Source organism: Silurus meridionalis, chromosome 25 (genome assembly GCF_014805685.1).
Source record: "Silurus meridionalis isolate SWU-2019-XX chromosome 25, ASM1480568v1, whole genome shotgun sequence".
In the NCBI taxonomy this organism is placed as follows: Eukaryota; Metazoa; Chordata; class Actinopteri; order Siluriformes; family Siluridae; genus Silurus; species Silurus meridionalis.
The window spans coordinates 2751305-2765000 of NC_060908.1; the positions used below are offsets into that span (position 1 = coordinate 2751305).

General features: G+C 37.0%; 1 protein-coding gene across 1 annotated transcript in view; it reads right to left on the reverse strand.

Moving 5' to 3' along the window:
• Window positions 1-5222: 5222 nt before the first annotated feature.
• Window positions 5223-13696, reverse strand: part of ass1 (argininosuccinate synthase 1) — a 28119-nt gene continuing 19645 nt past the window's right edge. Inside the window, exons 12-15 of the mRNA XM_046839580.1 lie at window positions 11259-11390; window positions 8997-9153; window positions 5518-5583; window positions 5223-5406 (exon numbers count right to left, since the gene is read on the reverse strand). Coding sequence (XP_046695536.1) covers window positions 5358-5406; window positions 5518-5583; window positions 8997-9153; window positions 11259-11390 — 404 coding nt within the window. The 3' untranslated portion in view covers window positions 5223-5357. The remainder of the gene's footprint in view (window positions 5407-5517; window positions 5584-8996; window positions 9154-11258; window positions 11391-13696) is intronic.

Consider the following 13696-nt stretch of genomic DNA (forward strand, 5'->3'; position numbering starts at 1 on the left):
TTTATAAAACATGAATCTTGGTGTAATTGAAACCGAATAATTGTTTAATTGAATCGTTGTTTGGTTCAATCGACTTGCAGAACCGGTGCATTTTTATAAAGCCGAGGATGTTAACCAAAGCCGCAAAAATGCATTAGCGGAAATCTTTTAACAGCGCTCTGGTGTGTTGATCTCTGGTGTGTGTGCGCTGTAAATCCAGCAGACAGGACAAAGAACGTGAGCTCATTGTCTATCTCAGACCCATTAGTCCATGCTCCAAACCTCTAGGGTTACTTAACACACCTAAGATTTAGGCAGCATAGTCCTGCATTATAATCATAATCACAACATAGATTTACTCAACGGATCCCCTTGAAAATTACTAAGCATCGATTAAAAGTACTTAGCAACGATCAAATATTTATAACCTCAAAACAGGTTCTGGTTCCAAACTTTAGAGTGGATCACAAAAACTTCTGTGTGTAAGTATTTATCCCTCCATCATATCGTACTGAATTGTGCTTGAATCTGAATGTGAAAGCCCATAGTGCTCCAATGCTATGCTAAGGTTTTGGGTTACTGGTGGCGAATGACCTGTTGACCTGCTCGATCCATTGTTCATGTAGCTACCTTTGTGATGATGGCTGATGTTAATAATAATGGTCAATGTAACAGGAAGGCAGATGGACACAGTGGAGTCACTTTCACAGCACTCATAGGCAGTTAATGCTAATAGATTTATTTACATGTTCACACATGCTCGATTCTGGTTGGTCAGAAGGTGTAGACTCGTTTTCTGTAACAGTATTTCGGACATTAGTTCCAGCTGCAAACAAACTTGCAGGTTTAAATTAATTAGCTTGTTAGAACACCACCTTCAATCAACATGTTTATTAAAATGACAATCATTCTTATAAATATATATATATATATATATATATATATATATATATATATATATACATATTTATATGTTTTTTAACATTAGTAATACTAAACTAAATGAAATTAGCCCCTATCTAATGATTTGCTAGCTAAAAGCTTGCTAATATTTGGTAACCTCGCTGTTTAGCCTTACAAGAACATATACACTATATTGGCAAAAGTATTGGGTCATCTGGTCATAAGTACAGTTTGCGATTTTTAAACATCGCATTCCACATTTAGTCCCAATTCACTCTTATAATTCTCTCCACTCTTCCACTTTGGAGTGTGTTTAAGGATATTTGTGTTCATCAGCCACAAGGTTATTACGAAAGGCAGGTACTGATGTAGGTGAGGAGGCCTCAGGTACAGTCAGCGTTCACATTCATCCCAAAGGTGAGATCAGAGCTCTATAGCATGGCCACTCAAGATCTTCCTCTCCAAAGCATGTAAACCAGTTCTTCAAGGAGCTCACTTTGTGCACAGGGGCATTGCTATTGCAAAATTTTATTATAGCGCATCTAAGGATGTCCTATACTATTGAGTGCCTCCAGCTTTGTGGTAACAGTTTGGAAAATAACCACATAGAAGAAAAGGTCAGGTGACCCAATACTTTTGACAATATAGTGTATATTCGATACTCAACATACTTTCAAATCTCAGTAATTACAGTTTTACAGTCCCTAATAGGATAGTTAAGCCAGTGTACTTTTAATCTGTTTGCTGGATCAAAAATGTATGTTTTGCTGCTGTTACGTCATCGAGCTAGTCACTTAGCTGCTACTTTATGATTTTGAAATGTTGGTCTGAGCAGCGAAAAAACCCTCAGTGTAGTTTTATAGCTATTGATGACCTGAAATAATGGCAGGTTATTGGTTGAAGGATTTGTTCAACACAGCATGTGTTTATCCATCTAGTAGCATGTCTGAGAGAAATAATAGCATTGATGAGACTCTGGTTTCACAGGCGACATGTGCAGAACAATAGAAGGCTTTGTGTGTTTAAGGATCATGGCAGAGAGAGATAAAAAGAGAGAGATAGAACAGCCCCCATTACAGCTCATTCTGTGTGACAAACTTGAACTATTCATGTCCTTTGGTTGTGTCCCGGCCCCCTGAGAATGCCGCTTAATGAGAGATAATTGGCCAAAGGTCAAGGATGATTAACTCCATTGGTTGAGTGTCACCTTTTTTCATACCTGGCCTGACAGGTAGCGCCGTCTCGAGCTACCATATGAGCCACATGAGACAGGGCTCAAATCCTTGCCATCATATTGTTAGATAGTCTGCAACTTCCTCCTTTTGACAATCAATCACCTTGATGTCCCAAAGCAGCCGTGTCTGACTTCCTTTCTATTGTGGAGATCAAACAAGAGGCAGGGATTGCTTTCACAAACTGGCTCATAATAACAGTGCGGAAAACAGAAGCATTTTTGTATTTTTTTTACTTTATGACTTTCCCAGAATATGGGCGGAGCTTCATCCTAAATATGACATTATTTTTTTTAATTATTATTATTATTAGCTCTACAACTGGTACTTAAATCTTAAATAATATTTTGCCTTTTTTATGTTACAGATTCTGAAGGTTTCATGTTCTACAACATTGAGCAGACACCCTTATCCAGAGTGACTTAGTAACTTAGTTATCTCATTCATGCAACTGAGCAGTGGGGCTTTGTTAAAAGACCCAGCAATGGCAGCTTGGTGTTATTGGGATTAAAACTCATGACCTTCTTATAAGAAATCCAAAATCTTAACCACTAAGCTACCACTTTTCATGAGCCACCCTATGACTATACACCATTTCCTCTATCAATAAAAAGAACGATAGAGGCTTTAACTTATACATACACATATATGCATTACACCTTGCACAGTGAACGTCTTTTCTATTCCAGATTGTTAGGAAGCTGGGGTTTAGAGCACAGGGCCAGCAATCAAACAACCAAACTGTAGCAGAGAGGGTTGAGCTATATTACATTTTTATTTGTATTTTGCTTGGACATCACCTAGAAGTAAGGTTAAAACATCAATTAGTATACCATCAGTATAAAAAAATAGTTTGAGTACATTTTCATATGTTCATGTGGCTTCATATATTTTAATAATGAAGAGAATATATTGAAACTCTAGCTACTAACATTAATAATTAAAAATTATAATTTCTGAGTATTTCCAGTCTTTTCTCACTGTGTGCTTCATTTGAACAATTCTAATAGTGTCAAAAATACATTTTTGAAAATACATATTTGAAATCAACAATACAAAACATTTTCAGATATTTAATGGTCTGGAAAATCGTACCTTATTTATTTGCCCTTTGGGGCAAGCATGGATCTGTCTAGTCTCCCGGGACAAAGATAAAATCGTAAGCAGAGTTTCAAGGTTTTTGTTGAATCTCCAGGTCGATTGTCATCACTTTTAGAAGAACCGTACATTACAGGTACAAAGTTCATACTGAAATCCGTCAGGTTGGTGTTGAGAAGTCTGTGCTTGAAATGCATATTGTAGAGAGTATGCAGAATGTTCTGGTTTGGATGTTTGTTTGATTGCCATGGAAGGGACCTTATTACAGTCAGCAGGGGGGCTCCTGGTCTCGTTTGTAAGTGCGGCACTGAAAACCACCCAGAGACCATCTCAGCTATGGCTAATGGAACAGAGTGGAGAGGTCAGAGGAAAGGAGAGTGCGTAAGTGTATGTTGAGGAAAGTTTGGTGGACAGTAAATGGCTTGGTGAAGTTTGAGATGTCATTTCTTGTCACTTCTGGGTTCTTGTCCACTTTTCTGTCATTGTGTCACCATTTCATGTTGGCTTGTTCATGTTGATGGCTAGAAGTACACCTTGTGCTGTGCTTTAGCTGTGTCAGCTCAGATTACTGATATGTTTATATAGTCAATTCGAGAATTATTGGTCAAAATGAGCAAAAGTATTTAACATTTAAAATAACCAATTGTAGCAGGGATGGTTTTTTGGGGTTGCTGAATCAACTTTAAAAGGTTTGCAATTTTATACGGCAAAAACACCACACAGTCTCTTTCTGATGTCTAAAAGGTTCAAGGTGCTTTAAGTTGTAATTTTCTATTTCAACCATTTTTATATTCTTAGACTTGTGTTTTTTGTTGTTGTTTCTACAAACATTTCTGTTCTAAACGTAATAGGTTTTTAGGATAATTTTAGAAAGGTCAATCTAACGAGAAAACTGTAACCCCATGGCAGAGGCAACCAAGTTTCATCTTATTTCTGGAAAGATAGTCTACAAGGCCAAAAACTTCAAATAGCAGTCCAGATGATACTGCATTTTGTGGGTTGCCTTTATGAAGGCCTTCATTTTGTGCAGTTGTATGCGGACACCATCTTTAATTCAATGACTTTCCAAAGAGCTTTTTTTGTTGCTGCTCCTGCAAGCATTTCTGTGCTAATCTAGATGGACCTTTGGGATAATTAGCTTTTCCAAAGGTGCACCTAATGAGGAAACCATTACCTAATGGCAGAGGCAACCAGATATTGATTTATACTAACCTGGTCTAAGGCACAAAACCGCTCCAAAGTTTCTGCATTATATATTTGAAAACATGCAGATAGTCTGCATGGGCAAAACTTCAAATTGCAGTTCTGATGACACTGTATTTTGTGGGTTGCTTTTTCAGAGAGAATTTATCTTTTTGCAGTGATTCCAAATTTTTATATTTGCCAACCACAAAAAATTCAATTAAACAACATTATGTCAGGAAATGTAAATGTAATTTTGAGCTTTACTTCTTGTAATATTGTTGGTTCTTTGGCATTCTTGTTTTGGATTACCTATAAACGATTATTGATAATGCTGCCTCAATATATGGAGACTTGTGTCCATCGAACATACACTATATTGCCAAAAGTACTGGGTCACCTGGACATAAGTACTGTATGTGATTTTTGAGCATTGCATTCCACATTTAGTCCCAATTTGCTCTTATAATTTCCTCCACTCTTCTCAGAAGATGTTCCACTAGATTTTGGAGTGTGCTTATAGATATTACTAGGAATGAGATCAAAGCTCTATAGCAGGCCACTCAAGATCGTCCTCTACAAAGCATGTAAACCAGATCTTCAAGGAGCTCACCCAGTGCACAGGGGCATTGTCATGTTGGAACAGGTTTGGGTTTCCAATTTTAAGTGAATGCAAAATTTTATTATAGCGCATCTAAAGACGTACGATTGAGTGCCTCCAGCTTTGTGGTAACAGTTTGGAAAAGAACCACATATAGCAGGAAAGATCCGGTGTCCCAATACTTTTGCCAATATAGTGTATGTTAGAAAAGAACAAAACAGCAGAGATAGTTTAAGTGCTTTTAATAAACCGTCACGGACTGTCACCATACAAAAACCATGCTATCAAGTAATCAAAGACTTAAACAAGAATAAAGACAGTATGAGAAGATGTATAGGCTGAGTTGTGAAGCTTCGAGTGTTTTACTGCTTCAGCTGGTTTCCTCCCAGCAACCTGTGATGCTCACGGAGCCTGAAAGGAATAGGAAAGAAAGTGAAATAACATTGTTTGTAGAGACTGACTAAAAAATACACCATTTCGGATAAAATCTATATTTAATGGTGTTAAAACGTATGCACCTACCTGACTGCATTGATCTTGATGAAGCCGGAGGCATCTGATGGATCGTAGTCTCCCTGAACATCCATGCTGGAGGAGAAAGAGGAGGGAAATCAGCTGCTTCAGCAGGTACTCAGATCTGATTCTCATTAAACTACACTGTTCAAGTTCAGAGTCATTATAAATCTGTCTGTGTTGATGATCAGTGGTCATGGGTTATGCAGCAAAGTTTTATTCATCTAGTACCACCAAGAAATAATGGCGGTATGAAATCATTCATCCTGGGAAAAACCTTTTGCTTAATGGTAAGTGCATTGCGAATGTAATGCTATTGCTAATGCTAGCAAAAAGTCAGCTTTGTCTCAAATTTTGTATGATTCAAGTAATGCATGCAAGTAGTATGTTCACACTGAGAAACTCAGCAAAATATAGAATACAATTGATTGCCTGAATGATGTACTTAATTGTAGAAGTTGCATTTTGCATACAAACCTGGCATGCTACAATATAAAAACTGTTCTGCCCCAATCTTACTCAAAATGAGAACACCTTTTGAAGTGAGGTATTAGCTCCATTCATCACCATCATCATTATCCTCAAAACACCAACTGGAAGATTATGTTTTGCAGGAACTCTCCAGAAAAGTTCAAGAGTCCTGCAGAATCTATTTCCAGGTACATTGGAGTTTTTAAACTCAACTTTTTCACAAGTACAAAATCCTACTTTTTTAAGTTGTGCATAAAGGCGTTAATGGTTCCAAAAATAGAACCAAGGAACCCTCAAGGATTTCATTTTTTTCTTAAACTACAGCTCATAGACAGAGGATTAAAGTCTTCATCTAAAATCTTCTACACTCTTAAGAAAAAAGTTTCCTCAAGGGTTGTTTGGATGGTTAAGGGTTTGTAGCTTCCAAAAGGAGTTTCACTTGACCCTGGATTGACCCTTAAAGTCAAAGTTCTACATTTTCTAAGAGGGTAGCTCATGGATGAGATTGGATGTGGAGGTTTTACAGAACATGAACCTTAAATCCCCCCAAGGCTTTCTTCAATAGTTAAAGGTTCTTAGCTCCCTAAAGATAAACCCTCTGTGGTTGGAGTTCTGCATAGAACCTTTAAGGGTCCCTCAGAGGGACAAAAAAAAAAAAAAAGGGATGTCAAGGTGTTACAGAATTGTACAGAATACATTATGCTGTCTTCTGTACTTGTTTAAACATTCCTCAAGAGCCTTTCAAACACTTACTCGTTTTTAGTTCTTCTATGAAAGAAAATATATTTGACATGGGGTTCTATTTAGACCTTAAAAACGTACCCACAGAGAGAAACAAAGCAAACTACTTTTACTACTTTCACATATCCACTAGTTTGTCATTTCCTTATTTATTTATTACAGTCCTTAAAAAAAGGTTCCTCATGTGTTCGTCAGATGATTATGAGCCCTCAGTGTTCTGAAGGGGTTCCATATACAGTAGTATGTTGTTTTTTCTTTTCATTTGTTACCTGTTTGTACTAGATATAAATATAAAAAAAACAGACTTTGTGCAACAAACATCTCCTGAATGCCTTGTACACTTTTCCAGAGTGTCCACACGTGTTATTTGTATGTTGTTTAACCACTACATGCAATTATATAATGGTACTGGTTGGAAAGCTCAACTTTCCTTGAAAGGTTCGGTGGTTCTGCGGTAAAAAGAGCATTAGTCATGCAGCACTTGTCTCATTGTCGTCTCCGTGGTTGGGTTTGATCCTATCTCTCTTAACTTGCTTCAGATAATCGTATGTTCCAAATGAATACAGATAAATGTTCAGAGTGGACTCTTTTTTTTTCTCGACCATAGTCTTCCTATTGATCTGATTTCCTTTTTCCTCTCAGTATTTTGTAATTACAGTAGTTTATACCTGCTGCTCTGAGCTGCACACAGAAACCTAGTAAGAAGCCTAACACATTAATTAGGCCTTTAGGAAAGAAGGAGGACGATGGGAAGAAAATGGAGGATGTAGGGGAAAAGAAGACATACTCGGTGAGTAGAGAAGTCTGGGGAAAGATCTGAACTAAATGTAGCAAGGGATGTAAAAACAGACCCCCTTCCTGTAGCTTGTGTGTGTATGTGTTTATCCTAGTGTGTAACTCTTTGTATGTACAGCTGTCAGTGTAATCACTCGGTGTGCCACATTGTGACATTTCTGCTGGATCAATACAGCGTGTGAGGGACACCACTGTGCTAATGACACTATTTACTGATCCCTGTTGATTCACCACAGGGAGACCGAGAAACCAGGACTCTCTCTTTCTCTCACTCACATTCGTCCTTCTTCTCTTGCACACTCAGTTCTTCTTTTAAAGTCTCGATGAAACACAAAGCGACATACACCGATGTGACCTTTTCAACTGAATGTCTCCATGCTTAACCAGCATGAAACAGGCCACTTCCCCCAGCATGGCCGTGAGGGCCATTAGCGTGCAGCTGAGGCAAGAGGAGAGATCTGGGCATATGGGTGCTCCGCTTTGGTCAGCTCTGAGCCTGCCCCGAGGGCATCCAGGGGTCATGGCACTAAATACATTCACTGTTCTCCCAGGACAAGGCAGAAGGAAAGAGAGACAACGCAATGGATGGAAAAAATTGTAGGAAAGAATCGTTTGTTTCACCTTCTAAAGCTAATGGTACTGTGTAGATTTTTGTTCCTCTACAGATGGTGTCAGCTCAATGGATGCATATGCTGAGATGACATGCTGAGTGACCTGTTCAAGCATCACACACCGCGCTTGATTGTGGACAAGGTGCCTACATTTTCTGGTCACTAATGGAAACTAATGGAAAATGCCCTGATACTTTTTCACACAAAAAAAAATGGATCATGGACCACAGAGACAAGAATCAGTGGCGCTTTGGTCCATTTAAACCTTGTAGCAGATTTTTATTTTTATTTTCATTGAGTGATCTGATTTCAATTAAACAAGAATACAAACAAAATAAATAATAGTAGAAATGCCATAAAAACTGTCTGTGCAGATTTAGTTTATAAAACACAAACTACATTTTAAATGTTACTTATAAATGAATAATATTAGGCTTTTTTCATTTTTTTTTTTTTTTAAAGAAAGATTTTTCTTCTTTTAAAAAATTCGATTATGGATATAATCCCAATAATTGAACTAGACTTAAACTGAGTTGAGCAGCTAGCATTTTTTTTTTTTTTGTTTGTTTTAGCAACTTTACAACACTTTTTTTCATGGTTCAATTCATGTTCTCTATGGTATATGTGATTCTATTAATCGTAAAGATATTTTTAAAAAGTGCAAGGTTTAGTTTTAACACACATAAAACACACTTGGTTTACTATGCTTGTGAGGACCCTCTATCCAATAATTGAATCTAACTCTAACACCAAGTTTTTAAAAAATTAAAAAAAATTTTTTTTTTAATAAATAAGCAATTTTGTGGTCAAGTGAAATGTTCATACAAGGACAAATGAACCTACCAAGATATTAAATGTTATGGTGGTTACCTGACAAGCTCTTCGTTGTACAGAGATTTGGGTGATTCCCGACCCAGGATATAGACTTGGCCTTTAAACACAGACAGCTGCACTTTGCCCTCTACATTCTCCTGAGACTTGGCAATGCAATGGCGCACAAATTCACACTCTGGGCTGTACCAAAATCCTAGCAAAGGTGAGAAAAGGAGGCATTACTTACTACAGGAAAAATAGATTGAATTCTGTATCAGCGAAGAAAATCTCATCCACCTTTAATCAGATTTAAACATTTTAAAGATACTTTCGGAGTTTCTTGAATGACTGTTGCCACTTAATGTTCCTGGAGTTTTTCCTATGAGAGCCAGAAGACCTTTAGAGTAGTCTGATTTCCCTTTTATGGAATAGTATATACATTAATAAACCTTTCACCTACCTTATATACAAATCTTTTACAACTTTTTTAATATTAATAATATACGTTCATGTGTTTTTGAAAAATATATATTTTTATAAAGACACATGCATGTTCTCTTTTGTTTCTTTGCAACAACCTGAGTAATTTATGTAGATTTACTCTATGAATATTAATATAAATGTCTAGATGTTCCATTTTATTTCCATTTAAAAACTCCCCTCAGAAAGAATATCAGCTTTACACACTATTGGCATCCGGACACTTAGTTTCCTTAAACATTCAGCTGAAATACTTTGCTATGCCTCTTGTGAAACATGCCAAAGGTGTTCTTTACTAGTTGGAGATTTCTTTCTGTAATCCAGTTCATCCCAGAGATTGGATATATGCTTCGCAGTCCAGATAGACTTGCATAGCATGGGTTGGCGTATAAAATGGTTGCCATGTTGTTTCAGTATTACTTTCACCTTCCCTGCTCCCCAGCTTCCACCTCCATGTTTGACTGTGGGGGTGAGGCACTCTGCTAACATCTTCTTTCCTGTTTTCTGTATTATATAAGTTATGTTAGAGCCAAAATGTCACATTTGGACTCATCTGTCCATAAAACATGTAGAAATGTCAAGCCTAGAACTCCAATACTTGTGTTTTTTTGCCCTTTTACCTAGTTTGCTGCATAGACACAAAAGGAACTTTTGTGCATTTGTTTGAAAGATGTTAAAAAGTTGAGGTGTTTCCAAACGTTTGACAGGCACTGTAAATCTGTGATTTCAGACACAGCTAATAACAAAAGTCATTCTGTCCATGTGTTTAATATATCACTATGCTGCTCCGAAGCACCAAGCTTATTGTAAAATAGTTGGGAAGAAAAAGTGGAAAAGAAGTGACATCAGTTATGTATGCAATTTCAAAAATAGGAATGGATACCAACAAAATATCTTTTTATCTCATGCAGGAGAAAAATAAGACTTTAAAATGTATGGTAGCAAGCATACAACTCATTATATCCGTAGCTTAAATTCCTAAATAATTCAGGGGAATTCAAGCTATTAACTAGGTTTATTCCTAATATAAACCGCATTAAAAATACTGCATTAGGTCTGAAAGTTATGATCCATTGTGTAAAGCTGAGCTACACAGAGTTTTTTTTTCTTTAACACTCCCCACCATTTTTCCCCCTGCTATTAGTGTGTCCACTGAGGCTGTGAGTGTCTGCAGGTGTGAACGAAGCCCTGCGTTTAGTCCGTCCATCTCTCTCTTCTCTGCAGGACAGCAGGGGCCGAGCACTCCCTCTCTGGCTCCGTCCGCCTCCGTTTCCCCTGAACGCAGGAGTCTAATGAGTTTAATCTGTTCACACCTTTGTAAGGTGCTCCGTTCCCCTGTGCCTGTTCTCACTCCCATGTGGCTTTAATTGCAGGGAGACTGATCTGTAATTAGCCACTAATGAGTTCAAATCCTATTATGGGAAGGGAAGATGGGCCAGAGAGCAGCCTGCTGCCTGTGACGAAGAGATTAGGACACCTGAGCCAGAGAAGGACGGAGAATAAAAGAAGAGGCTCGGTGTGAGAGAGAAAGGAAGGAGCTAGGTGCTCACATTTGGGCTTTATTATTATGTAACATCTGTTACTGTATGTGACTTGTAAGTGAACGAAAAGAGAACAGGAACTTTTACACAAAACAATCTGGTATTTGTGCTCTTACAGAAATTAATAAAGAGTTTATATGTACACATATGTGTATATAAATAGATAGATTAATATGGACGTGTAGTAGACCTTTCTCGCTTCGTTCAGGAATATTCCAAAACCAGACTATTTAATGATTTGCATCATTAAATGTTATTATACAATATTTGATAAAAAAAAAATTGCCTCAAGTCTTACCATTATACAAAAGTTTAGAGAACTTAATTCCCAGCCCTTGCTTGATAGACCTGACCTCTCTGTCCATCGTGAAAGCCTCGATGTCCAGGTGAGCATGATAGAGAATGGTGCCTCCGGGCGTCTCGTAGATACCTGACAGGAAGCACGAAATGAAAAATGTACACGTAGGAGAATGATATCTGAACAGAACAGCAAGCATTATAAATAAACAGAGCTATCAAATTGTCTAGAAGATGCTAGAATTGATAGAGTTGATGAGTCTGGTCATTGTCCAGGTATCATAATTAAGATAATAAAGTCTGCTGACCAGCGTGCTGTCCATCACCTGTTATAGACAGAGCAATGAGCGGAAATGATAGGGTAACAACCCTCAGCTGCCAAGATCTACTGCTCTGACTCTTCCACCCTGCAATTTACAACCTCCATGTCTCTATGTGTGTGTGTGTTTGTGTGTATGCTCATGGGAGACGGATATTTAACTTATGCACAAATAAAGCTGTCACTCAGTTGTCTAAAGAGAAGCAGGACAGCAAGATGGAACGCAAAGGTTTTATCCATTTGAACAGGTTTATACAGTGGCACATTAAATCATGGAGACAACGTTTCTGGTACATACCAATACTGCTCTATTCTGAACAAACAAATGATGAGCGTTTTCACTTTATCATGATAAAAGCACAAAATTCGCCTGTTCAATTTGAGCAAAATATAGATGTGCATATTTTCTGTTCAATTTGAGCCATGTTAAAAAAGGAGCTAATGCTAACATTCAGTACAGCTGCTACCCTGAGCTTTTTCTAGCATTTTAACAAAACATCTGAGGTAAATTTTGATCATTTGTACACTTTTATAACATTTATAGTGTAATCACCATCAAGTATTTTGATCTTTTCATGTTAAAAGCACCAATATTTATATAGGTTACATATCTAAGGTTAATGTTCACATTTCCTAAAGATTTATCTTAGTGTTTGTTAGATATGCTAGCTAGATATATAATCAGCTCTGTATTACGCAGAATGTACCCTACATACCAAATGCTTTGTTCTATGAGGGTAGTGTTTGCAGTTGACTCAAACTTTATTTATAGTAATAATTTACCTTCTGTGAATCTTTTCCTAGAATATTATCAACATATCTGAGGTAAAAGTTGAAATTCTCTAGTAATTTGTCTCTTGTCTGGTGTCATTAAAGTCTTTCTATGCACAACCCCAAATTTGAAAAAGTTGCGACGCTGTGTAAAATGTAAATTAAACCGCAATGATTTGCATTAAACTCAAATGTTATTCAAACTAAAACATAAAAAACATATCAAAAGCTTAATCTGAGGAAATATACCGTTTTTAGGAAAAAATAAGGTAATTTTGGATTTGATGGAACATTTTGCAACTAATTAGGTTATGATTTGATATATCTTAGAGACAATTTCACAAAAATAAAGCTTGACATAGGTCAATTGTAAAATCATTTTAAAGTAATGTTTCTCAAGATCAAATTGCAAAGACTTGTATTTAACATTATCTATTGTAGGGGTGTCTAAAAATATCGCTACCATTGAGTATCACAATATTTTTTCACGATACTGTATCGATTCTCAAAAACGCAATACCGATATTTAAAAACATCGACCGTCCATGCGAACACTGCCACACACTTATAACCAGACAAAGCTCAATTTGTGGGTTGGAGAATAGCGCGATATACACAAACCTACATTTAGACTGGACTACACTTGCGAGAGTGCAGCTCCTACATGTCTTTCCTTGCCCTACTGCACTCTTCCTTTATAGAAGAAAGAAACGTCTTTCTTACTCTTTTTTCTTGACTCCAAAGGACTGTAGCTTTTGGATTTAAAACACTAGTTAGTGCTCAAATTATGCTTTTACTACTAGCCTAAAATTAATGGTAATACTAATTATATAATACAATAATAATCATCATCACCATCCTCAATCTCACTTCATATTTGGTGTCATTAACTACTATACTGTGCATATGTTTAAAACATTTTTTTTTCATGACCATGTTAGGTACAATCATACAAATTGTGTTCATGTATAGCAAAACACTTAAAACCACTTAGATGTGATACAGATAAGGCTAGCACAGGGTTCATGGTATGGGTAAGGGGTTTATGGGTTTAAGGGGTTAGGGTTAGCAGTGTTGTTTTAGATGTAATTAATGCAAATGTACATCCCACTGTGTTCTGGTTAAATAATTTTTTTACGCTAAAGTTTGCATATGGTTGTGTTTTCTTGAAAGATTTCCTAAAATTATATCCTATTCCTAAAATAAGAAATATCCCAATATACCGCCTTGCTTACAGTATCGCAAAGTACAGCAAAATGTTGTATCGCAACCCCTGTATCGTGATACGTATCGTATCGCCAGATTCTTGCAGATACACAGCCCTAATCTATTTTTTAACATTGATGGTG